Source organism: Anabas testudineus, chromosome 17 (genome assembly GCF_900324465.2).
Source record: "Anabas testudineus chromosome 17, fAnaTes1.2, whole genome shotgun sequence".
Taxonomy (NCBI): Eukaryota; Metazoa; Chordata; class Actinopteri; order Anabantiformes; family Anabantidae; genus Anabas; species Anabas testudineus.
The window spans coordinates 20,977,090-21,004,877 of NC_046626.1; the positions used below are offsets into that span (position 1 = coordinate 20,977,090).

General features: G+C 41.4%; 1 protein-coding gene across 12 annotated transcripts in view; it reads left to right on the forward strand.

Moving 5' to 3' along the window:
- LOC113172001 (partitioning defective 3 homolog) overlaps positions 1–27,788 on the forward strand; it is a 179,438-nt gene that overhangs the window by 113,931 nt on the left and 37,719 nt on the right. For 8 of the 12 annotated variants that reach the window (XM_026374766.1, XM_026374767.1, XM_026374771.1 and 5 more), the window contains 7 exons: positions 388–574; positions 1,430–1,572; positions 2,923–2,967; positions 7,338–7,568; positions 8,659–8,905; positions 14,667–14,795; positions 19,301–19,582. In XM_026374766.1, the coding sequence (XP_026230551.1) occupies positions 388–574; positions 1,430–1,572; positions 2,923–2,967; positions 7,338–7,568; positions 8,659–8,905; positions 14,667–14,795; positions 19,301–19,582 (1,264 nt within the window). The remainder of the gene's footprint in view (positions 1–387; positions 575–1,429; positions 1,573–2,922; positions 2,968–7,337; positions 7,569–8,658; positions 8,906–14,666; positions 14,796–19,300; positions 19,583–27,788) is intronic. The other 4 variants (XM_026374770.1, XM_026374777.1, XM_026374778.1 and 1 more) reach the window with 1 other exon arrangement.

Sequence of the window (27,788 nt, forward strand, 5' to 3'; positions counted from 1 at the left end):
GTCTAATTGTCGTTCTACAGCTTCCTGTTGTCACTGATACATTCACTGCTCAGGCTTTCCCTAATATTGAAATAGGAATTCACATGTACTTTATTAGACCAGTAATTCTTTCAGTCAAATCTGGAAGGTTTACTAATCAAGCGTCCACTTGTCCAAATGGAATCCACCTGTCTATGGCTCCATGCCAGAGAAGAAGTATTTTTCCCCTCTTCTATCAGCTGAGGCCTCTTTATGACGAACACTGGATGATTGTTTTGCCTTAGAAACAGAACATGATGTTAACTATCCCCCCCCACCCTCTGAGAGTGAGGGTGCACATGGAACGCTTGTTACAGACGGTTCAATTCATAATAAATGAAGAGGTTAATAACGTCTTGTCTCCTCCAGGTAACTATCAGCTCTCGCCGACCGTCAACATGCCTCAGGACGACACTGTGATCATAGAGGACGACCGGCCGCCCCTCCTCCCTCCCCACCTTTCTGATCAGTCGTCGTCCAGCTCCCACGATGACATTGGCTTCACTGCTGACATGACGCCAGTGTGGGCTAAAGAGCCTCCCAGCCAGAACGACAGGTAGGCAGAACTCCATTAGTTCTATTCAGTTTCTTTGTGAGAGTTGTTCGAAGGTCTGTATTTGTATTTTAGGATCAGTTTCTTATTGATGAGGGACTTCAACACAGAACTCCCTTAGGTTTTTCTTCAATTCAAGTCTTATGTTGTGTTCACTGTGGATTTAAGGGTGTTGTTTCTTTCAATTGCCCTGTGATTGTCGGCGCCTCTCACTGGGCCTCTTTCCTACGAGCCACTCAGCCTTATGTGAAGGACACTGGTTCTGACACAGAGCTGAACAGGATCTGTCTTTGTTGTTTTCTGTATGTGTGTTAGTGTCATGGAGTTTATCAAATGGGTGTATGTACAGCTAACTGATGTTGGATCATTTACTCTTCCTTCCTCTCTTCTACAGATTAAATTATCATTATTATTATTTTGTTCCCGTCTGTTTAACACTGCCCTTTTACCACAGCTGTGTGACCCACACTTAAATTAAATATTTCCTAGCTTTTTCCACTTTGTTTGACTTAATTTGTTTTTCTTTCACTGTCTTTTATTAATTCTGTACCATACATACCTTCTATTTCTCCTTTAAATCTATATCTTCAACTTTTTTTTCACTTTTTCTTTATCCTTGTTCTCTCAGTTTCATTTTTCTCCTCTATGCTGCCTTTCCAACTCGTGTTTTAATTGTCCATTTTCCATCTGTCCAAATATCCTCTGGATTGTTTGAATTCACTCAGTGTGACTGTTTTTTTGGTTTGTTTATGTATTCCAGGTTACTTTCCAGTTGTTGTCCTGTCTTATCCCAGTATTTTTGAAATAGGTCTTATCTTAGATTTTCTAATACTTGAGTCTTTCTCACCTTTCATCCAGCACCCTGAGTCCAGATGAAAACCTTGCTTTCCAGAGAGAAGGCTTCGGGCGACAGAGCATGTCGGAGAAACGCACCAAGCAGTTTGCAGACGCTGCACAGCTGGAGATCATCAAAACACGCAAGTCCAAGAGCATGGATCTAGGTACAACTCTCAAAACCTTCACAGGCCTTCCAAAATCTGGGTTATTCATTAGACTTCAGGGAGATTTTGTCCTTGAGACTCGGGTAGAGTCTGAAAACGTTCACCATTCAGTCGCTGGGATTATTCATAGGTTTTCTCACATTCATGTAATTTTAACATTGTTAATATGAAAGTATTTAATATTTTATCCTCCAGTTTAGAAACACTGGTTCAGTTCTCCCCACATTTATTTTATTCGTTATCTTCTGCTTAACTATCTACAATTCTAGATTTAAACCCCTGCTTGTCATTTCTACCGTTCACTTCCAAATCCAAGTCATAATTACTGAGAAATGTGATTTTTAAATATCTGATGCTGGCTAAATGACACTGAGGTGCCTGAATAAAGAATACAAGGCACGCAGCCTTCTAGTCAGTTCCCAGAAGTTAATCACACATTTGATGGATGTATTGACCAGTCGCAGCTATTTTTCAGTTGTCCCATGATGTGAATGCTTGTCATCAGTCAAAAACCTGGGAATATTCCCATTTGTACCTGTGATTCCACACAGTGTGGGCACGGCGTATCCATTTCAGCTATAGGAGGTTATAGTGATGCATCATAATCAATCATTTAGTCTATTTTGTCCTTCTACAGCCTGATGATTTGTCATTTGATGACATCTGTGCGACATTTTCTTCTCATGTCAATTCAGAGTGCTCAGTATATAATACAAATGATAACCAGTCATTAAAAAGCAGACAGTCTGTGTCTGAGCCAAATGGGGAAATTCTCCTTTTTGGTTTTCTCCAACAAACTGCATCAAAGGTTTCAGTACATTTCTATAGAGTCAATTAAGTGTAACCTTAAAGAGTCAGATTTCATGTAACCTTGAGCACATACTCCTGCACGCCACCCTCCTCATTTCAAACATGCTCCTTATATTTTATGTATTCCACCTCCTCGCCTCGTTGTAACAAAACAGACTCTGCATCTCTTGCCAAAGTCAAGAACTTCACTTTGTTGATTCACCTTGAAATGGCTTCGAACAGTTGCTGATTGCTTTGGCTGCAACAGTCTCTCTGCTCGCACTCTCTATAATCATATCTAATCTTCCTGACAAGATTGCCGCTCAGTGCCGTGTTGATATCACAACAAGTCTGATTGCTATCCTCGAGTCCTCTTTTCAATCCTATCTCCCCCCCTTCCTCCTTCTCTTTCCTTTGCATGGTGTCCGATCCTAATTGAGATGATGCCTGAATTCTGTGATGTTTGCAGCACGACCTGGATGCTGCATGCGGAATGTCATGAGCACTAACTGACCCCAAATGTTTGTACCCTCCTCTCTTTCCTCCCCCTTCCTTTAACAGTAGCCGACGAGATTAACCTCACCCCTCGTCCTGAGATCAACACAGGTAAGCACTGGTGCATTAAAAAGTAGAAACAGAAACTTAACTTTACCACCAGCACTTTAAATTCATCCTCAGGCCTGGTACTGTTGTTTGTTATCTTATATGGTAGCTCACATGTTAAAACAAGGCTAATTCAAGTTATTTCTACTACTCTGCTGCTGTTACACTTATCTGTCAACGGTGCTGAAATAGTTTTGGCCAGTTTAAAGATCCAACAACAGATTATTGGTCTTATTTTGTAGCACATTTCCCTTTTGAGCTTTGGTCAAAACACAAAATGACTGAACTCCAGAGGCAACATAAACAATCTGTAGCTTTACAATTCCACGTACTTAGATCGACAGTGGTAACAGAAAAACTAACGAAAACTGTGCAGGTTCTGTTTTTTGAACTTTGAACTTTGCGTCATTCTAATGGTCAGAGTCCTCCGACTCGAGTCCAGCAGATCATCTTAGATCTGTCTAGCTTTCTTCATTCAAACTCTACGCGATAACGTCACCTAACAACAGGTCTTTCCAAAGGAAACTTTCCAAGAACTGCAGTATAAGAGAGCTGCAACGTCTTTCTGTGGTTTTGTGGAACAGATTAATTCCTTCACTGCTGCAGGACTTAAAATAAGTCTTACAGCAACAGCAATGATAGACATTAAATTACACATATTGATCTACACATTGAAGTTTGCAGGTTATGTTTTTGTTGCTTATGCATTTGTGTAGCACTGATTGGATTTGGTGTTTCGCTTGTTCTTGACAAAACAAATTCATCAGTCTGCAGAGTGTAGACTTGAAGTCCCGACTGCAGTTTGAGGCTGTTGTTGAACATGGTAGTGAAAGCAGTCGGGTGGTTACTGATTTGATTTTCTCTCTTTCGCCTCAGATGCGACTATAGCGCTAATTGTTTTATGTGTGTGTGTGAGTGAATTTGGGGTTTATGTCCTTGGTTAAGGCAGCGATCCGACAGCAAGTCATCTGTCATTGTCTTGTGTGTCTTTACTATCACCTCGACCAAATCGACTCTAAAACCAGAAGAGAGACAGGTGATGGTGGAAAAGGGGTGAGAGAGAAGCTTTTCTGGGGCTGGTAACATTTAGGTAGGCTTGTGAATTTTCACTCAGTAATAAAGAGTGAAGTTTAAAACATGCGTTGTACTTTGATTGGTTTGTTAATACTTTTGTGGCGCTTAACTCCTGCCATTCTTCAAAGCCTTATAAAAAGATGTGATGTGTGAGCATGTGTTTCAGGTTATAAGAAGAACAGAAGAGTGTTAAATTAAACACTGTTGTCTTACAGGAATGATGTGTAGAGTGAGCTGCCTTTCAGTGATGTTCTGGGATGTTAGTGTGAACATTATGAGAACAAAAGGTCTGTCTAAAGGTTGGAATCTAATACCCACTCAGCCCCCCCAATGTTTTGAACTAATACATTTCACTTTGTTTTCTTAGTGTCTGGGGTTTAATTTCACTTTGTGGGCCCCAGGTGTCACGTTACCAACTTTAAAAAATGTGTACTCATCACTAAATATAAATGATCCATGGCTCATTTACCAAATCCAAAACACCGTCATCCTACTGAAACTGGAAACTGTGGCCGCTCAGAGGATTGGGAGATGCCTCCTCTGCTGTGACTAGGTGAGAGGCTTATTGAAGCATGCTGCTGCCACATGTCAGACGTGGATACTTCAGTGACGGAAGACAATACCGGCCTGTTGGCCGTCCGATATCGAACCACGAAGTTCTGTCCAACGTTTTCGACACATCGTTAATTCCTGTGAGAAATTGTTATTCCTTCAAATTTAAATTCATTTTGGAAGTGATATTATGTGGGGGTTTATTTGAAGGGCTGCTTCACTGGTTCCCACTTTGCATGCTATGGTTTTATTTTATGTGAAAGGTTTTTAACTTCTCTTTACTTCTTTTATATTATATTATCTCTGTTTTTAATCGAAAAAATGATTTGGCATCAAAGCGTATCTCCGTAGGATAAAATTTGAGTGTCACTTTGTCCAAGCACACTGACTCACATTATTTAACTGACTGTTTTGTTTAGTATCTTTATTTATTCAGATACTATTCATGCACTCTGTGGCCTGAATTTACACAACAGGATTTCACAGGGAACCTCATTGTCAGGCTATTTTAAAGTCAGGTCCTTTAAAAAGAAAAAAACAGTTTTTCATGTTTGGAACTAAATGCCATTTGTCAGATCTCCAGCACAGTGTAAATTATTCTTTTCTTAAGCCCGTCGCTGAAGTGTATCTGTATGAATGGCAGTGGGCCAAGCCTTTAAATAAAGTGGGTGTGCAGCGTGAAAAGCCTATCAGCCCGGCTCTCTGTGAGATGTTAAGAGGACAGGACAGGCTGATGAGAATGAATGGGAGGCCGCCAACCCACTAGCTTGTTCACTCTGCATGTATTCAATTTTCCATTTCAGCTTTTTTCCCTCTTTGTCTATAGATTTTTTTTCCAGTCTCACTGTAAATAAGACATTTCACAAGAAAAACCTTTTCCCAGACTTGATATTAGAGACCTCCTAGCTAGCCACCTCACACCAATGAGTATTTGTCTTAATTGATATTACGAACGTTTCATCAAAGAGAAGTTTATGTTGCCTCCAGTACTAATCGATATCACACAGCATTGATTATAGCTTTTAGCTGATGCTCTATGAACGGGATTATGAGATTTATTTTATTTTCACATCCTGCCACAGACTTTTCTTCTCCACTTCTCACTCCTTTCTTTACCATATCCCTCTCTTTCATTCACTCTCCTCCCTGCTCGAACCTAATGTTAATCTGTCAGAACCTCTCTAATATGACACCACCCGGGAGATTAGGACTTTCCCATCTACCTCCTCACCTTATCTTCATACGTTTCTTTTCCGGTGTGCACACTCTCAGCCTGTGAAAGGTACCATGTGGGGGAAGAATGTATGCCTGCGCCACTCTATGAATAGTCTTAGTTTAATTAAACTGTCATGTTTCTCCTACTTTGCTGATGGTTATTTTCATTCAGAGCTACATCTTGTAATGAAATTTGTAGTCAGTCAGGAGGAATACACACACAAACACACACACACACACACACGATCGATCAGCTTCTTGCTTGGCGAAACATACCGTATCGGAGTTTGAATATTGTGTGTTACTGTCAGAGTTGCTTATTATCCTCTGAGGCTATCCTTGCTCAGATGGAGTGTTTCTTCTAAAGTCGTTGAGCTGATGTTCGACCTTCTAATAGATATTAGTGTCTGCGTGTCGAGGGCCATGGTTCCTTGTAGTGTCTGTGTGTGTTTTCACAGGAGTCTAGTGCGAGTTGTTGGCAGTGCCACGTTTTCCATATTCTAGTCTGTAAGTCTGTTTTGTCACATGTTTATAAAAGAGCGTACTGTAGAATAAAGCTTCTTTATAATTAAAGCTTCCTCCTCCTCTGCATCATACTGTCTGCACACAGCCCAGCAGTGACATGGTTTATTTCCAGCTTCTGTATTGCGTTGGCTGTGACACTTACTGTACTGTGTGTGCTAATAACATTTGCAGTGGACATTCATCTTTGTGATCGGGATGAAGTTGGCTGGAGCAAATCCCAGAATTCACAAAAAAAAATACAAGGTTAAATTACTCAACAGTACTGCAGCTACTGTAAAATGAAAGTGGACACCCTGGGAAGACTTGTGAGGTCATACTTGGCTTTAGTTGTTGGTCATTTGGAGTTGGCAGCAAGTGGCTCGTTGGGAATGTGTCACTTTGCTTAGTCAGTTTGTTTTTTTGTGCTGAAAAGTCTCTCATCCTCTAAATCCATCATCCTAAATCATTCTGTGTAACATCACCCCCATAGCGTCGTTGCATTGCATCATCCTTTACCCTTGGAATATTTTCACACAGCTTTAATTACAGCCGAGGTCATTGTGTATACAGCTTATTGATTCTAGGCAGATGCTGTTACTGATTATTGTACTAGGAGTGTTTGTGTTTACGGTCATGTAAGGATAAAATGAGGATGTGATTCTATGTTGTAAGTTTTTAGTCTGTGTATTTTTGCTAATACAACTTAATAGAGTTCATTAGGAAACAGACAGTAATGAATGAGGCCACAGGTTCGTGGTTATTTGCTTAAAACGTGTTCAGAACATCCAGTATGTAACCACTTAACGCACTCGCACTAGATTCTTGATGCTGCACGTATTTTTATCCTTCCTCAAGAGGAAGTTCCCGCTCTGTACAAAGCCTATAAAAATAACCTGGTAGCTGATTAGGTTAGTTTTAGACGTAGAGTAGAAATGATCTGGAACCTGTCATTAGATACTTTATACAGAACAAACTATTGATGCATGAAAACTATTTTCTACAGCATATATCCTGTATCCTTCCATCAGGTTCTTCCACAAAGGATGTGGGGCCGTCTCTAGGCTTAAAGAAGTCCAGCTCCCTCGAGAGCCTCCAGACAGCTGTTGCAGAGGTTACCCTCAATGGGGACCTCCCCTTCCACAGACCCCGGCCCCGTATCATCCGGGGGCGCGGCTGCAACGAGAGCTTCAGGGCAGCCATCGACAAATCCTACGATCGACCGGCTGCCACGGAGGAGGATGATGAGGGCATGGAGACGTGTAAGTTAACCTGTGCTCCATATTCACCTGATGGTTAATTTGATTGTCCTCTGTCCAAATAATCACAGGTTTGATGCCACCATCGATCAGCAGCTGGGAGTCCTGTCAGCCAACCTCAGTCACCCTGTTACGACTGGTGCATGTTTAAAATGTATAATTATACACGGATGATTTGAGTAATTGCATCATGGGTTACTAAATGATGTTCAACCACACTAACTGATGATATGTCAACCACTACATCTCTGATGTGTCTTCCATATGTTTGCATGAGAGTGACAGCATTCTGACTAATGCACAATACATGGTAACTGATTTTATCGCTGCTTATGGCGATGGCATATGACTGACTCAGGATGTGACCATCTACTGATCAGATGCATCACACGGCAGGTTAAACAGGATGAGTCGGGAGAATGGGGAGGGTTCTGCGCCATCCTTTGTGGAAATGAGTCACTTTGAAGCTGTCACATCATTTGAACTTCAGAAATAGAAAATTAACTCTTAATGCAAAATATAAAATGTACTAAACAATCACATTGAACAGAGTAACAAACATTCTTTCTAAGCATTGTGTAGCAGTTACTTTGTTTGACAATCCATAGATGTAAGCCAACAAAATCTCAAGATTTTCCTCTGTTCTCTGCCAAGTTGTCATAAATGTCAGTAAGAATTTGGACTGAGTCAGCAATGTTCTTTTTTTTCTTTATTTCTAACTGTTCACACACATGAGAAAATATTTAAGGACCCATTTAAAGTCTGGTGTTTTCTTTCTGAAGTGCTGCTCGTCCAAAGATCAGCTGCTCTAAAGTGAAGGAAACTGCTCACTTCTTACAATCTTATAAAACTTTTATCATATTTTATATGTCAAACTATCATCAAATAACAGTTCATGTTTTGCTTTTCATCATTTTATAAGAGTCAATGTCTGATGGTCTCTAATGAGTAGGATCTTATTTTGGAGCAGAGCTCTTTAATCCCTCGTAGTGTACTGTTAAATTGTATCAGGCTCCATTTCTTATGTGTATATTGGTTAACTGAACATTTTCTGCGTTTCCCCCATTTCTTCTCTTTCTTTCCCCCTGTCCAGTGGAGGAGGACACGGAGGAGAGTTCACGATCAGGGAGAGACTCTGTGTCCACAGTGGCCGACCAAACCCCGCTGTCCGGCACTGAGAAACCCCTGGTCAACGGCACCAACCGCACCAAAGAAGAGAAGAAGAAAGACAAAGACAAGGGAGGCAAGGAGAAGAAGAAGCAGCAGCCTGAGGGAGGGAAGGACAAAGACAAGGGAAAAGCCAAGAAGGGCATGTTGAAGGGACTCGGAGACATGTTCAGGTAAAACTATAAGAATTGAATCTGAGTTTAATATATAAAAAATATATATAAAAATATAAAATATTCATGTTACAAAGTGTTGCACCAAGACACGTCCTGGTAATATATGGACCACCTGTAATGTGGACGATGTGAAGTTGTTTCTCACTTTCGAGAGGTTTAGATTATTTTTCAGCAAGTGAGACAAATAACAGAGCTGAGCTGTGCAGCCACGGAGCTGAAAATTAGACTCCCAGACAACTTTAACCTTTACGGCTCATTTCCCTGTTAATCATTTTTCTACTGCAGCCTCCAACATTTTACCTGTCAAACAAACCCATTACAGCTGAACTCAAACTCTCTCACACACACATCCTATTGTCTACACAATTCCTCCTCTTTCTCCATCCCCGTTACCGCTGGTGTCCAGGTCATCTGATCCGCTCCCTCCCTCCTTCTGACTGGCTGCGATTCTTTTGTGCCTGGCCAGTAATATATCCATGTGTCATATTAGCTAAAGTGGTGGTGACAGGGAAGGGAAAACAGTGACTGTTGTCTGAGAGGGGATGGTAATGAGGTTTGCATTGCCGGAGGGTGAAATCAACAGTAGATTGTCAAAGTGCACATGGATCAAATGTTATTTAAAGTGTCATATTTTTGTATAAATGTTCATTCTTGATTGTGGGGATGACATTTTAAACAAATTAATCTTAACTTACTTTATGTTTTTAGTAAGTGAAAAATGTCCTTTCTGAACAGACAGTGCAGCTGTGACATTTTAACAGGGCATGTTCACCATGGGCTCCCATGGAAATGTCTCAGGACATGGTCTCAGCTGTGCAGACGTGATTCCAAAAGGGTTTTCTAATGATGAGTGAGTCTTTAAAATGTATAAACTGCAGTAGTCATTTACATAATGCATTATCAATGTCTACAGTGATGTCCTCTAATCTGCGTTTCCTTCAAAAACAGACGTATTTTTAAATGACACATACTAAACTTAAGCACAGTAGTGTATTCTGTAGACTTCACTGAGGAGAGCTCACTTCAGATGACACACTTCATGGACGACAGTCAGGACCACACATAAACAATAGACTAATCATTGTGCTGCTCATACACACGATGGAATAATTAGTAAGGAACACACACGTACATAAAGATGCATATTGTGCACATACAGACGTGGGTGGTTTCACTAATTCCAAATTACTTGCAGTATTTTTCAAAATCAAATCCACACACATAGAAACAGAATCCACACAAACCCACGCCAGCATGTTGGTCGTCAACAAGTGCACACTGCCGTTATCCTCTGCTCCCAAACACTCACACAGTAAAGTCCAGTCTTCCTCTTCTCCTCCCAGATGATAACGATTGGTGTCATAGTCATAACACCAGCGTTACGGTGCCCTGATTGGCTCAATATTGGCAACATCAGTTGTGCTCCATTAAAACTCGGTCCGACTGAGTGTTTGATCCAAATCCACTGTTTACTGGCAGAGACAGCTGTGTGCTCCAAAATAATGACATGAGATCTATCCAACCCATCTGCGTGCCTAGTCTGGAATGCGTTCTCAACATAAAGGAATAATTCACAAAAATGTGACACACTTGGGATTCATGTTGGCACTTCGTTTAACAACCGAAACTCATGTGGCGTGCAGGAACTGATGCACTTCATATTTATGTAATAATAATATTATTAGATCCTTTACATTGATGTTCAGCTATATAAGAAACAGGATGTGAACAGGGCAGAAGAGTGAGGTAAAGGAAAGTGAAGAAACGCAACACATTAACGAGCATTAATAGAAAATGAGAAGAAAAACATAGTTTTTTGATTGACAGGTGATATGTGGGTGTAACGGTTTAGCAAACACCGCAGCAGTGAGCACTCTGCAGCAAATATGTTATTAAAAGGGGAGGAAAATATCAGATTTAGCATGTTTCGCTCGTGTCAGTGTCAACATGTCATGATGAAACGGCGTGTAAATGTGTGTGTTGGCCCAAACCACAGAGGGCAGATGTGTGGAGAACAACGTTACCTGTGTTTAAAAGCAAATAAAATGCGATGCGAGCAAGTTAGTTCCCCAGAGTGGCTCTACAGCGCGTCAAGAGCTCCCGACGAGTGTCGCGTTTGAGTGTGTGTGTGTGTGTGAGAGAGAGAGAGAGAATGAGTGATTGAAGGCTTTTGAGTGTCAGGGAGCTCATACTTTGATGTGTGTTTGCACGTAGGGGGGTGGATCAGGAGTGGGAGGCCTGTAGCAGTCAGAAGAGTGGAGCGTGTGCGATCCACAGAACTGCCACCGCCTGACCCTCTCATGTCTCGAAGGCCTCACACTCGGTCCCAATCAAAGCCTCATTACCATCAACCCCTGGCAAAAGAACAGGCAGCCAACTCTGTAGCCATCTCTCTCTCTCTCTCTCTCTCTCTCTCTGATCATCACTTGGACTGAGAAGCAACACCCATTCTGTTAGTTTGGCATCAGAGAAGATGGTCGCTGCCCAGAAATTTGAGAGCTGCACCAATTTTGCAGTGGTTTTACTGTGTGTGTGTGTGTGTGTGTGTGTGTGTGTGTGCGTTTGCGTGTGTGTGTGTGTGTGTGTGTGTGTGTGTGTGTGTGTGTGTGTGTGTGTGTGTGTGTGTGTGTGTGTGTGACGAACAAGTGAACAAGCCTGAACTTAGAAAACTGCTCATGCTGTGACAAGCTTCGTGATGTGTTGCAGAAGAAGTGCTGGGAGGACTGTTACTGACCATCCTCACCGTCTGCTGTTGAGTTTTCTAAGAATCTCACACTTAGATTTTTTTATTTGGAGTTTTTTTTGTTTTGTTTTTTTTTTTAGACCCTGCACAGATTCAGGGAGGAGAACATTCATACATCACGCTCTGTTCTCTCGCGTGACCTCAGCAAGATCTTTCAACTAAAAACCGAGACCAGACGTTGCTCAGAAGTTATGGTCCTGGTTTTAATAACATGTCAGGATGGTAAATGAATTAAATAATTTCCTCTCTGCAATAATTTGCAGGTGTCGCATTTTTAAAATGGTGCCTGGAGGTAGGTGCAGCGTTTCTGCATGTGTCACTGGCACCCTTCATATTTTCATGGATGTCATAACACTGTGATCATATTTCAGGGGCAGTCATTTAACATTTATGTTACATAAACCACCACAGACTAGTTTTCCCCTGTTGTGCTGTTAAAAAGCAGTGATACTCAGGTGCTGTGCTCTGTTGACATGTGAAGTTTTTCAAACCACAGACACCAGTTCAGGCTTCAGTATCTCAGCGAGCCGTACTGTGCCTGGAATATAAGATTAATAAATGCTCCAGTGTCATAGTTAATACTCCGTCTCCTCTTCAAAGTTTTCTCATTCTGTCATAAATTTAGTTGTGTGTGTGTGTGTGTGTGTGTTTGTGTGTGACAAGGAGAGTTTGGCTGTTTTAAAGGGGCTGTTAATGAAAGTTAGTGGTGTGGAGAGAGAAACTGTCAACCATCTCTCGTCATGATAGATCGCCCCTGCTCTTTGCATTAATGGCGAGCCGTCACTCCTTCAGACAGCCGCAGTTAAATTAATCAGGTAATGGACCTTAGTCTCTGGGCCCCCCCCCCACTCCTCCTGTGGTTTCTCCTCCTCATTCCTGTCTCCTGGTTTTCCTCAGTTTGTCTTTTACACTCCACAGCATCACTATCTGCTGTTGCTTGTGGGTTGTTGTCGTGACGAGGAAACACAAGGACATCATCGTTTTCAGAAAATGTTCTTCATACATTTTATTACACAGAACAAAACAACAGCGCCTTCATAGTTATTATGAGATGTGAAGTAAAAAAACTGGTGATCATCCTTAATGTAAAAGAGGAAAATAATCACATAATACTTGAATATTATGAATACATATTATTTAATGTATTCTGTCTTTGTATGGAAGACAGTGGAGACGCTGGTGTTTTCACATTTGTTTCCTTACTAAGGATTGTTTTCTTGTTGTTTATCTTTATCTATTTGATACCTGGTGGTAGGAAATACTTACAGTTGGGGAATAAACTTCACACAGACTTACCCAGTTTGACAAATCAGCAGCCATCTATTGTCTTCTTTTCAGTTTTTTGGAGCTTTGTGAGCAAACACACACACACCGTTCAACAAAAACACCAGATGTTAAGACTCTGGGCAGCATCTGTGCGGTGAGTGCACTGTGTGTGCCAAAGCGACGCGGGATGAAAGATACTGTGCTCGAGCTCAGATTCTGCTGTGATTTGGGCTTTAGTCCACCAAACCGCTGGGAGTCTGCAAAGTCAGAGAAACTGATACCTGCAACGTCTCGTCACTGCCTCTCCCACCTTGTTTTGTTCTGTTTTATCTGGGTGCAGCAGCTTTCTGAGCAGATTCCGAGTGGATTTTATACAGGAGAGAATCACAGCGCACTTTCTTTTCCTGCTCATTCATTTAATGCATGAGCTTGCTGGGGTTGTGAACTGTTCTCTGCAAAGCTGCTCCAACTACAGTGGAAGCTACAGAAACCAGCTTGTTTCTGCTTGTTGTAGAGAAAGTTGTGGAACATCGGGGCCAGTAGGGAACTCAACTTAGTTGCTTCTTAAAATCTTCTCACACAGATACGTTTGTTTTTGTTCTCCACACTTTTCTCCTCCTCTCATTTATTTCAGTTTCTTTACCGTCCACCGTTTACTTTTATTAATTCAGTCTCTGCTTCTCATCTTTCTTCCCGTTGTTATGTTGTTTTCTTTTATACGTAGCTTTTGTTTTCCAGTGTCTCTCACCGTCCTACACTCACTACACACTTTCTCTGCAGATTTACTTGCTTGTTGTCCTTCCCCCGTGTTCCACTCATTGATTTATTTTATTTCCCTTGTTTTCCATTCTCTTTCTTTCCATCTTCCCATGCACATCACTCACACACCTCGCTTCACCTCTCACAAACCTGAGACACCTTTTGTCTTTAAGCCTTAAACACACTTTTGGACTTTAAATGTCTTTGCTTTGCCTTTGAACCTGTGACTTTCTCTCTTCTTCACTTTCTTTTTATCTTCTTCTCTCACTTTCACACACACACAGAGAAACACACTTCTTGAGGTTGCCTTTGTATTCTTCAGTCTAGTTTAGTTTTCAGTTTTAATGTTTCATTCATTGAGTTTCTCTTGGGCGTGTTCATTTTTTGCTGCTTGTTCACTGGCTTTGTCTCTTTCATTAACACACGCACGCACACACACCTCTTTGGTTTCTCTCAGCGTTCTGTCTTTAGAAGCCGTAGATATTCTCTACGGACCAATTTCCCTGTGAATAATCACAGAGCTTCATTGTGGAAGCGAGTGCGGTGCCAAAGTCATTTCTTCAACAGGCTTCAGCTTTATATTGAGTCAATCATGCTGAAATTTCTCCGCAATGGCTCCTATTTTGTTCAGCGTCACTCCCTCTCTATGAATATAATTACCGTGATGGGTCGTGTCTACGCCTTCTTCGTTTTCCACTCCCCAACTTTAAACGAACTGAATTGGGTTTGAACTAGTCAGAAGTATTTTTGAAATGGTTCATCTGAGGCCTTCGACTCTTAAGTTGGACCTCTTGGGTCTCAGTTTTGAATCAGAGCAGTGAACTTACACTCACAGATCTGGCAGGCAGCAGTTTGGTTTAATAAAAAGTCTTAAAGCGTTTTCTGAGCTGCTGGTTCACTGAATGTAATAATAGATCAGTATCTATGTTCCAGTCACGTGTAGATCAGGGATGGATATTAATTAATTAAGCATGTTTTTTTGTGTCCTAGGTTTGGGAAGCACCGGAAGGACGAGCGGCCGGGGGAAAAGATAGATCGTAAAGGCTCCAGCAAGTGGAGGCCTGACGAGACACAGGTTTCAGAGGAGGAGACGATGAAGATGAGGATGGAGCAAGAGAGGTAAGGTCAAATATAAGATTAATTAATTAAAGAAATAATTTCTGACATGGTTCAGTACTAAAATTCTGCCATATGGCTTTTGAACATGACTCATGTCTGTGTATGACTGTAGCTTTTACTGATGCTACTTTACAGCATGATAAGTAGGAAGACAAGTGGTGTAGCATTACTATCAGAGTAAAAGAGTCACTTGTGCTGTACCTTATATTATCAGGTATGGGGGGGGGATGCTGTCAACATGCAGGCCATAGGTAAACATTTTATCCCACAGGCTGCCATTTGAAGATCACCAGTTATGTATGTTTATAGGGTATGTCCTGTTTTGAAAATTAAGAATTAGTGTATGGAAAAGATGTAGATGATCAAACTTATAATTTAAAGTGGCTTCCACTGTATCAGGTCATCATACAGAACCCAAAAGCCCTAAGACAACAAGTCTCTTTCTCGCTGCACATGTGTCTCTGTCTTTTCACCACGCTAAATGTCAGCAGGCACTGTGCCAGCTTTTTTGGGGTGGCAGTTCATAAATGCCAAAGCCATTACAGCCCTGCCAGCTAATTAATTTCCATGCTCTTGGTGTAGGGGCAGAAGTCATTACTCGGCGCAGTTGCTCGTTATGAAAATTTTGTTTGTAATTCTTTCTTCATGCCTGCAGAGCAGATAGTCCAATAATATGATAATAGCCAAGTCTTTATTTTTAATTGGCATAAGGGTAACGCAAATGCCACGTCAGATGATTTGGTTGTTACTCCGTATATTGTTAAAAGTTCAGGATGGTCTCTTTGTATGTTAATCCAGGACATGACTTCTCTGTTATTTCTTGTCCTCAAATGTCAAAGTCACATCCATTTATTAACATAATGGATTTTCAACTACTTTGGGCCACTGAAACCAATTAGAGCCACTGTGTGTTATTTCAGATACGTGTGGTACAGAGAACAACTTCTCTTCATTCATTCAACATCATTCTGCAGATTTAAACTGTAGATTAAATAAAGTAGATTACATTATCTCTTATTTTCCAAAACCAGGTTTCCATTCCAATAAACACTGATTGAATGGTTTCTGAAAAGCTACAGAACCATTATAGACCCCAAATCTATTGGTAACAGTTACAGGGGATACCTGTGATTACAGGTTGCAGTACATAAGTAGGTATTTTACACACATTTCTTCTTCATCTCTTCCGACATTTATCCTTGGGCAGGGTTCCTGCAAGAGCTGAGTAGTGGGTGGGTTCGTTTATTTGTTGGTTAGTGTGCAACAGTTTTGGTATGCACGGTGCCCGGGGCCACGACGAGCTGATGGAAATGAGGAAAAATGGTGGATAGCCAAAGAAAATCAAATTAGCTATTCTGTGCATGGAACTACCTGGGGATTGTCTGAAGGTATAGTTCTTAAGTCAATGCATTAATTATTTTGTTCAGCGTTGGGTGTTTGACTCACAGCAACCAACCGTGCCCCATCTCCAAGCACCCAAAAGCACAAGCACACTTCTCACTTATATTTAACCATTAGCTGAGATACACTGGTATTGACGGGGAGATCCCACTGAGGATGTGGAAGTCTGTGGCTGCTGCAGCGTTAAGCAACGATCCAGTTAGCTGTGTTTCACCCAGCTGCCCTCTCAAGGTTCAGCTGGGAGCTTTGGCACCTCGCTGCAGAGCACCTATTGATTGGCCACTGCCAGAGGCTATGCTTAATCCAGCTGTGATTGACTAGATGGATGGATTTCCTTGCAGGTTTAAGTCTCAGATCCCAGTGCGCTTAAACCCCAAGTCAGAGAAATAAGTGTCGACAGCCAGTTCAAAGTGTGCACTAATGTTTCTGTATATGCATGTGGGAATAATTGTTCATCAATGCATATTTTAGTGTTTTTGTCCTGATGAGATTTAATTTTCTTGTGCATTTCTTTTCTTTTCTACATTTCAGTGTTGCCCAGTGCTGTTACTGTACCACTAGTAACAGCACTGTACTGTTACTATGCTCTTATGCAGTTTCCTGATTCTCTGCATAGCCTTGACTAACAAAACAAGGCAGTTATAGTAATTTGTCCTTTTTTTTTTCTTAATCTTATGACTGCTGTAGTTTCATGTAACATTATTAAATGATTCAGATGTACAGCACTTCATTTCTGGTCCTTCTGCCCAGCAAACCCCTTCAACTACACACAAACTGGCTAATGCTGCGCGTCACCATCTTGTTTTCAGTCTAAAAGACCTTCCAGCAGCTACCCCATCCTGCTGGACCTTCTCCCTTCATGTACTTCCTGCCTTTCACAGTGGTCTATCAGTTGTGTCAGCATTACTTCTAAAAGGAAGGTTTATTACATAGTGGGTACAATAGCACATAATGGACCATTGTTCTGGCTCAGTGTGGTAGAAAGGTCACTCGTCAAACACATTTTCTTCTGCTGTAATGTCCCATCCTGCCATTTCTATACCCTTTTATCTCTTGTCTCTCCCGATTTTTTTCTCCCTCCACGCTTTTTGTTCAACCTCTGACTCTTTTCCTACCACTTTCTCTTTTTTTATCCTTTGCCCTTCATGCTGAGGGTTTGTTCATCTCTCATTAAGGTTAGTCGTTAGAAAGAAAGCAGGCTTTTCCTTCCATAAATATTTTGGGACTGAGAGGGTGATGATTAGGCCAAGTGTGCCTTTCCTTCCTGTCCCTTTTCAATCAACATAATTGTACTTGTGAAACATTTTTAGCCACGTTTCTTTTTAAGTGCTTGTCATGTTGACACACATAAAGACTGTTTTTAAAGGAGCACTCCGCTGAAAACACATTCCCTGCTGCTCAGAAAAGCTGAAAACACTGAAAAGATTTGATGGTAGTCACCAGGGATTCACGCTAGATGGAACAGATTCTGATAGTTGGACCGTTCCAGGATGGAAACAGAAATCCCTTTTTCTGTAAATACTTTATTGATTCACTGTAGAATTTCAACAGCATAACCCAACAATCCATCTATAAACCTGTACATTTTATTTCAGTTCAATCCCACTTTTAGTTTCTTTTTAGTGAATGATAAGTGAATGATGAGTGTTTCTATTAAAGTCGATTTTACAAATCAACAGAATCATTTCAGACCACATTGGCCTTTGTTCAAACCTCATGCACAAACTATTCCTGTTGACCCGTTCAGGTCCTCATTGTAGAAACGGGCTGCGTGAAGAAGGCCAGGCGCTGCATTGGTATGTGTGGCCTTATCTTATCAGCCACTGTGCTTGTGTATACAATCAGTAGCTGCTCCCAGTTGAGCTGCTGGTGCATTTTGTGTTGAAAACCACAGTTTCCTCTGGGTTTAAACATAGATTCTTCAAGGACCTAGCTTCCTTCTGCACTATTAGATAATTGCTTGAGTCCACAAATAGTACAGACACTGTTTAAATCCACCAGCTTTCACCTGACATTGGTTCAGTTGTTGGAATAAGTTTATATTTTGCTAAAAAGGTTGGTGTCTCTGTCTAGATTCTCTAGGGAGCGGGTGAAGCCATCAAGTTCTCTACCAGCCTTATTAAAGTATTTCCGCCCATTTGTTTTATTTTAGAACCTCGTTTTGTAGCCATCAATAGGGAGCTCTGCTTATTAGACTTATTATTTTGTTATGCACAGCGTGCAAATTTTCTGGAGGAAGCATTTTCAGATTTTAACCCGCTGAGCGTTCAGTGAAGTTGCACCCCCTGCCTCGTCACCTCTGAGGCTGTCCCATTCGCTTTCCCGCTGCCATTAAAAAGAGGCTTGGAGAAAAGACAGCAGTATGATAATTGGTAGTTGTAAAGCTCTGATAATTGGCAAGGCTGTAATTATGGGGCCGCGCAATAGGTAGTCCCCCCCGCTGTAGAAAATAGTGTTGCCAATTATTCACAAGATAATGGCCTAAAGAGAAAGAGTGTCTGTGTGTTTGAGTTGCTGTGTGTGTGAGACAGAGAGGTGTCAGAGGTGTGTGTGAGAGAAACAGAAAGAGAAAAGGGTGGTAGCTATACATTAGCAGTGCTCTCTGCTTGTCTTGAATGAGGTGCTGCGGGGGTGAGAGACTATTATGGATTGTTTATGGTATTATCACAAGGGAAGTAAGCATAAAAAATAGACTCCACATATTCTGTCTCTCCTGTAACGGAAAGTTTAAATAGCTCCAATAAACAATCACTTGGAGGTGTTGCAATGGCCTGGTGTTTTCATAATGTGACACCAGAGATTTACAGCATCTCTTGTCTCTCCAGTGTACAGTATACACATCAACATAAAGGTTTTACCTGACAAACGCAGCTCGGTACAGTGGCACTCCCAGTTTCCTGTGCAGCAGTTTTAACTTGATTCATAAAGTCATTCGTACGTACAGTGTTGTGCAGCAGTATATTTTTGGTGTCACTATGTTATCTGCTATGTTGTGGTGCTCCCTCACTGCAAACACTATTTTCTGTCAAGTCTCCTAAAGTGATTAAAATTAAAATTGAAATCACCCATTTTTATTATATTGCCTTCATCGTCTTCACCACCAGGATCCAGGCTAAGACCAGGGAGCTGAGGGAGCGCCAGGCCAGGGAACGGGACTACGCTGAGATTCTGGACATCAATCGCACACCGGAGAGATCCTCTGAGGAGGAGCATCCATACGCTGGAATCAACCCCCTGAACAGCTCCGTGGACAGCGGTCACAGCCGACCTCACAGCCCGCGAGAAGACTACCCCCACATCCATCCACTCCACCAGCACCAGCACTCAGATTCCCTTTATACCCAAGTCAGCAAAGCGCGCAACGACAGGCCGCCGTCTGCAGACAGGTAGGTCGTCTTCTGTTATTACATTTTTGAAATGTTTTCACTATTTACCTGCAGAAAACACTTTGTAACAGTAATGAATTCCACTGGGTTCACACTTGCCCTCAGGTGCCATTTCCAGGTGACAGGCTGCCATTTATGGTTCAGCAACCTTTTTACTTCCAGTTCAAAAGCACGAACCAACCAATTATGTTGTTTCAGTTAAAGGTCTGTCCAGACCTGATTCTGCCTCGCATTCCCAGCTCTCGTAACTCTGAGGCAGCATTATTGCGCAGAGACTGCAGGCTGGCTATCACACCTGGAGGAGAAAATAATCACAGCAACAGAAGGCAGGCAGTAAATGTCAGCTCGCCGACTGCTAGACACAATGCGCCATTCTCGAGGGGATGTGGCATTACTCAGGAGAGGCACAGAGTGAATGGAAACCTTTGAATATCTGTCTCTCTTTCTGTCTCTCCTGACCTTTCTACCTCTCGTGCTTTCTGTCTTTCGCTCTCTTGTTGATTTCACCTTGTTGCCAGCTTTTCATTTTGCTGCCTATTCCCTGAAGATTCCTGCCAGAGCTACAGACGTCATATCAGAACGATTTAGAGCTTTGTGTCACTCTAGCCTGGCACGGAGACGCTTTTCTTTTTACATCTGCTTTGTGTTCATGTACTGTACAGCAGCTAAGCAGCAGTGTGCAACATATCACCCAACGTCCACTGCTGTGACAGCCAGCCTAGAAATCCAGAATGTTTTAAAAACCTCTTTCTTGTCAGTAGCAGCAGTTCTCAGCGGTGCAGATCTGTGCTGAGTTGTGCTCCATTCCTCCTCCGATCAATGAATGTAGAGATTCGTAGCCCTGAGATGGATTTGAGAAACTTGAGCCATATGAGGAAAGCGTGCAGTATAGCAGAAACATAGGCAGTGCAGAGAAGTATATCCACAGCTGAATGAATTGGTTTGTCTTAGCCGTGGTTTTCACACATCCCCAGATGGCCCCAGCAGCCTGTGTGTACTTCAGGAGTGATGTGGCTCTTATTGATTTATAATTCATGGTGCTGCTGTTGTCACTGTGTGATTTTATTTTTTTAAATCCCTGATGTGGTGCTGGGTTGAAGTGCACATCAGAACATAATATACTACATTGCATGACTATATTACATATACGGAGCCTTTTTCACTCATTCACATTCCAAGAAATATAATTGTTGAGCTGCAGGTAAACAGTTTGTGTAAGTGTTTAATCAGTCAGCAGGCGGTAAGTGTTCCATCTCCTCCAACGTGAGCATTTACTGATTTGTCTTTGTTCTGTTTCACGTGACTGTAAACTGAGTCTGGAGGTTCTGGAAAGCAGATATCTTTGACGGTGAGAATCTGTTATTATCCTCGTAACTATTTGTTTGTACTTATAGATAAAATTATAAATCTGTCTGAGAGATAATGAGCACATTAGTCAACAGTTCACCTCTGGCTAACTGCTCTACTGGGCTCCCGAAACATAACTTTTAATTGCATTTTGTTGCATTTCAGTAGACAGATTGAGTTGAATATCGATTGTCTGACTTTTGTTTGACTTTGTTGGGACTGAATGTCTTCTTAATGTGCTTATGGACAGAGCTATTATGCCAATGTGTTACTTTTCAAACTGTATCTATTCCCTGTGGCTAACCGTTCCCCCCAGACGTGAAATTCTTGCTGTTTTCCGGAGGCTTTACTTGCAGCCTTGTAGGTGCCAGGGACACCGACTCCTTAAAGATATTATGTTTCGTTCCCAGATCCCCAATCAAAAGAAAAATATACCTCCAAAGAGAACCAGGAGGCACATTTCCTGTTTCCTGTCTGCCCCCTACTGAACAGGAAGTGAATTAGACCTTGCCATGTCAAGCACAGGAGAGTTAGAAAGTTAGCCTCCTGCAGGAGTGTTTGTTATCATGGGATTCAAATGGCAGCATGAAGTGATACTGTAGCTCAAACAATGTGGAGATTTTATCAAAGAAATAACATGTCCATAGAAACTGAGAGTGAAGGAAAATGTTATTTCTTTCCGCCGCTAATGTGTCTTTTTTTAAAACAGCAGGTGTACATCAGATCTAGTTTGATGTCCCCACACTTAGCCCAGTCCAATACACAACATTAAAACTCAACAACACGTCATTCACACATTTAAATGCTTTAAAAATACACAAATGTACATAAGAAACTACATAATTTTTATTTTGAAAGTACAAGTGTAGCAGTAGTACATTTAAGTAGTAGACTATGATACTGACTCTTAGGACTGAAAAGGTATATTAATAATAATTTAACAGTGCTCAGGTTACAAACGTCTACATATGCTGCTAGGACTAGTATCAAAAATGACCAGGAGCCAGTGGAGAACAGCTGACTTGATCAAGTTCATTCTTATGTTGCAGCATTTTGTAAACGGTGACAGGAAAATCATATATTAGTTGATTTGTTGTGTAAAACATGGTTAGTTGCGTCACAATTGATCTGTATTTGACTATCACATTGCTAATCGCAAACCACTACGGAAAGTCAGAGCAGGGATATTACGGATACAACAAGAGACAGAAATATGACACAGCAGGAAAAAACACGCACACATTCTTCGCTTTTTCGCTGCTACTGCTTCTCTTACAGCTGCTGCAAATAGAAGTAAACATCAGCATTGTCATCATCATGTCCCTGAAGCATATTTTCCAAGCTTGGCCTGGCCAAGAGGAAGTTCACCTCTTAACCCTGGCACTGTCACATCCTTAAACAAATCCCACTGAACAACATGGCCAAAATTCTCTTCAGTGTCCAAACGAGAATCCCAGAATCACCCTACCCCTGTAGAGTCTCCGTTCCCCCTGGGGCTATAAAGTCTTTGGTTGCCTTTCTTAGCACCACTGCACTTGGCAGTACAAGGGAAAACAGAAAAAAGACAACATGCAGCTGTAAAAATATCCAAAGGAATTCATTTTTAATTGCCTCTTTTGCCTTCAAACACAGCACTGTCAGAAATTTCAATTTAACTGCAGAGGTTTAAAAACAAAAACAAGTACAGAGGCTGTGGGAGCTTCAGAAGCCTCTGGGAACAGTCGGCGCTTTTTATTGCTTTAAGAAGCTTGACCATGAGGACTGTTGGCTCAACCAGTCTCCTTCCACAAACCTGAAACAACAGGCTTTTTCTTCTCAGGTCTGCTCTATAACATTTACTTTCAGGATTAGACTTCTTCTCTTCTTTATGTTCAGACCTGCATATTTTAACAAGACAGTCAAATGGAAGTTAGATTTGTTTTTAGAGACGCTCAAGATGTTTTAGTCGTGTTGCTCTGTGGTTTTTTGCGTAGGTGGTGTGGTTGTGGTATCGGTTGGGAACATTTTCTTTTGTGTTTTTGTTTTGGCTCTCAACCAAATTGCGTAACCCCGCTGCTGGGACACTCATGGTCTTTCTTACTTCCTTTCAACCTGCCAAATAAAATATCATCCAGAGCTTATTTAAGGCTTTATCTTCCCCAGTGTTTTCCCTTTATTAAAACTTAGGTAAATAAATCCCAGTGGGTCCCAGAGTGTCTGGTTGCCATTGGTCACCGTCTTTTTTCTTATAAATATGGGAGGAATAATAAAATCTAAAGTCACTGCAGACAGTATCAGTCAATAATCATCCATGTTCCTCTGTTGTTTGCTGCAAATTAATAAGCTGAATTCACCAAGAGCTAGTTGTAGCTTAGTCAGCGTGTTATTGAACAGCTTTAGAAGCCCTCTACAATTTGCTGCATCACACTCCACCCCTGTAGTTTGAGTGTAAGTTCACAGAGAGCCAAGTGAATTAGCCACCATTGTTTTATTCCCCTCCCAAGCACAAGGCAGCAGTGAATGCTGGGAAGGCTCTGAGGGATTTGGTATGATTTGATTCCCAGCGTTTCCCGAGGAGGCAGCGCTGTTATTGAATCGGCTCCATTACATTTCATCTCCACCGAGGGAATATAGGGCCTCAGAGGGAACGAACGCGGTTCTGTTGTATCACAAACACACCAGCAACAGAGACGCAGACAAACAAACAGACAGCAGTCACCTCGCAGCTTTTCCCAGCCTGATAAAATGTTGCGTGCATCTGCATATGCATCTAGAATTAATCTGCTGGATGCTATGGACACACGTTGTTTAATACTGTGTATCTTTATTGCTGTTTGTGTTGGTCTTTGCTGTGTTTAGATGCAGCTTCACTGTGTTTGTTGGTTTGTGTACATGTGTATGTAGGATGAGAGTGACAGGTTAAAAGTGTGTGTGTGAGAGAGACACACATAGAGACTGAGGGCAGGCATGCAGCTGCACAGAGTGAATACAAAGCTCCTGTTTTAGTCAGGATCTCTGCTGGTTGGTACAACGGCTGAATTAACCAGCAACTGACCCAGGGGCAACAATGAGCCTTGCTTTCTTCTTGACCCTCTGTTCCTATCACCATTCGCTGAATTCTGTATCTCTCCTGTTTCCTGAGTAAACACAGCAGGTTCATTATAATTTATGGGCAGCCCCAGAAACCAATAAGCACTGTTGTGTTGAAGCTCTGCTGCACAAGGTGCTGCTGTGTGCCGGGCTGAGTTAATTGGATTAAAACATACATTGTGCAGCAATATACAGCTTCTAGAGTTAATATCAGCTGTAATAATAAAACTAGAAGATGCAATTTGTTGATGCAGATGTAAAAATTGGTCAAATTACTCTTGTCAGTCAAAGGGCTTGTGTGGGAGCTTCATTTCTAGCTCAGTGTTTTCTGTTGATAAAACTTTGCTCCTCTCTAACTTCAAGCTGCAGTCAGTGTTTGCAGGTAACTGGTGAACATAGTGAAGCATTTAGCAGCTAAAGAGATACTCACCTTACAATCATCAGGTGGTTCACTCAGTTCATTGTTAATGCTACTAAAACCTAAGTAATAGTAACTTTATTTGGTCATAATATTGAATTTATATCTTGTTCTTTCAGCTTTGAAGTCTTTCTCAGTTTGCAGCATTTTGGGTTTTAGTGGTACATCTTACCTGACAGATCAAAAAAGTACAACAGACTAAGTTCTAATAGTGAACACCTGCAAATCCTGCAGGAGTGGAGATTATTGCATGTTCTTGTGCCAAAACAAACATGGGCGAAAACTGAATGTAGCACTTCTTAGAAACTGCACTAAAAAGAACCAATGATCCAGCCTTTAGAGGGCACAGAGGCCGGTGGACGCGAATTAATGCAAAGCAAAGCTAACTTCAAGTGAAGCTGTAGACTCTGTTGGTTGTGCAATCATCAGTTGCCAATATCAGTTTTAAATATGCAGATTTGATAAATCTTTATGAGAATGACCGGCAGTGACTGGGTTTAAGACTAAAAACCAGAGTCGATAATAATCATCATCTGCCCAACAGTCACTGAACCTGTAAACGTGAAGACCGAAGCGGACAAAGGTATTTTTAGAGTATTTAAAGTACAAAAGCAAGGAGCTTTAAAGGATTTACAAAGCATACACACAATTTTACCCAATTTACAACCTTATGGCAAAACAGTAGGTGCCACTGTTTTACACTGTGTGATGGGAGCCTTTCTCTCTCATCCCCCATAATCCACTTGCCAACAGACATCATCCATGTTGTTTACTTCACTCTCATTCCCATGTTACTGTAATCCCACACATCTGACCTTAAAGCATTCCACAATCTGTTTATCTCTTCTGTTTTCACATTAACATGCATCTGCCCTGTTTGATGGTTTAACACATTATCACGTCTTGTTCATTTCTCTGCAGCAGCTAGCAGATATTAACATGTCTCAGTGAGGCATGTTGTAGCTTTAAAATATTTATTCTCCAAATGTGCTTTTAAACGGAGTTGTTTTTTTTTTTTTCTGTGTGACAAAGTCTTGACAAATTCCTTTTTAAGCCAAGTACATGAAGTGAGCTATTCAGCTGGAAACCGTGAGGAAAAGTGCTCGTTCTCCACTCGAGGCTTTTTTCTGCCAGACTAACCTGAAGTTGGAAGAACTCGCAGCTGTGACTTTTCCCCTCTTCCTAACTATTAAAGACTCCGTCACATCTTTCCGCGCCTCAGCTGCCGTACTATCTGCCTCATAATGTGCGAAGAGACGCAGAGACAAGATGTTGGCTCTCACTGCCATGCAGAATATGAATGTGTGTTCTCACCACTCACAGAGCAGAACAGGATGTCTTACTGCAGCTTGGGGAACATCTCTGCTTGAGGGTCATCACTACTGCCTGAAATTGTCACTCTGAATGATGATCGAAAGTCTGGAGATGAGAACAGGGACAGAATTTTGATCAGCTGCTGCCGAATTCTGCCTGTAGTGAAAGACGTGTACATAACGCAGTCAAACCTGAACTTCTGAGCCCTTGATAAATCTCCATCAACCTCAGCTTCCATCAAATGAGGGTTTTAGATTATATGTATAGAGAGAGATCACAATACCCTCCAGTAAACTGTGTTATATAATTATATAATGAAATACTTTAGGTACATGAGGTGATGATGGATTTTTGGAAACGAAGCTGACCCCAACATATGTGACATACAGCACTGCACGTGTTCACCCAGCATCCACGGGTGTTTTCAATCCTCTAGTTTCTTTTTTCCTCTGGTCTGAATGAGCCAGATCGAGGTTGGATCACGTTCTCGCCACTAACCGCTCAAATCCACTCCCTTTTTCCAGTTGACTCATTGGCAGCAGAAATTCAAAGCGTTTCGAATGGTGGATCGTATCATCTCTGCTCACACCTGGTGTTTTGCCAGCCAGGGATCCATTTAAAAATAATTTCCAATGGCTGACACCGTCCTTTAATCAGCATGTCGTATACAAATGATTATGTACGAGTGGAGAGCGTGAGATAGGTTATATTAAATTTAAGCTCTGTCAGCCGCCATCTGCTTCTGTTTGGTGGAATCACTTATGTTGTATACGAGGAGAGACGGGCCAGTCTTCTTCCACTCCTAATCCCTGGATCAAGGCCAAGAGCTACAGAGGAGAGAAATGTTCTGCCCCGGGGAATCCTTTATGGATGTGGGGTGTGACGGCTCACTGGTTTTTTTTAGGGGTCGTTTGGTTGTTCTTGTGTTGCAACGAGAGCAGGTGGGTGAAAACTTTATTTCCACAGTGCTCTGTGTTTGTTTTGGAAAAACACAATCATCAATCAGTTTTTAATAAAAATACACATGGCTCTGTCACTTGAGTGTGTTTTTGGGATATTCTCAGCCTGTCCGCCACATCTTGTCTCCTCGGTTCTGAGACAGGGACGAAAGTCTGAGCAAACTTACTGTAATTTGGCTTTAAACAAACCAGCAGGGACTTGAAACTAAGCTCACTGTTTTGACTATGCTATTTTTTTTCCAAATCTCTGCGGGCCTGTTAATTTGGATCATAAAGGAGGAGTTGTTTTAAATAGCTCTGAAAACAAGGTGGGCGACGCTCTGTGAGAATCCACAGAGACCCTATGAATCAAAGTTGTTATATACAGTTAACTCTTAGTTTAGGATTCTGCACTGTGCAGATGTCGGCAGTAACAAATATCGATTTGACCGTTTCCTGCTCTTTAAATAACTAAAGTTTAGATTGAACTATTTCCAGGTCCGAGAACAATCATAGCTTTTAATCCGACTTCATAAAACCTCATCATTTCTCACGTTTTAAAAATAAACCCCAAAATAAACAAAAAGATCCGTTTGTAAATGGATTCTCTAGTTTTTATGCACTCTTCACTCTTTTTTTTCAAGGCCAGGAGTCTGTGAAGCATGTTATTGGTATCTTCACATTGTTGGGGAGGATTAGTTCTCGTATTTATACAGCAAACACTGAATAACACGCAAGAGTTCAAACTAATCAAATGAGTATTCTGTGCAATTCCAAGCTAAGTCTAGTTTCATCAAACTGGGCCGTTTTAATTTTTTATCAGAAAATATGTTTGCTGCACTTCTAGAAATGAACGAGCTAAAGCAGCAGTCTGCAGAGTTGTGATTCCATGTAAACAATGCTTCTTAATTCAAAACCCAGGCTCATATTTAACGACTTTTCAGGAATTTCTATCAGCAGCAGGAGAAAAATAACAGATTTCTCCCGTAAGTGCATTAGTAATGTCTTCATATTAATGACGAGGATTACGTCTCATATTTATTTAATGGGTGTTGAGGCTCGAGACTCCAAACATTTTAATAGCAGATGACCTGCTGTGATCACGCTAAGTATTGCCTCC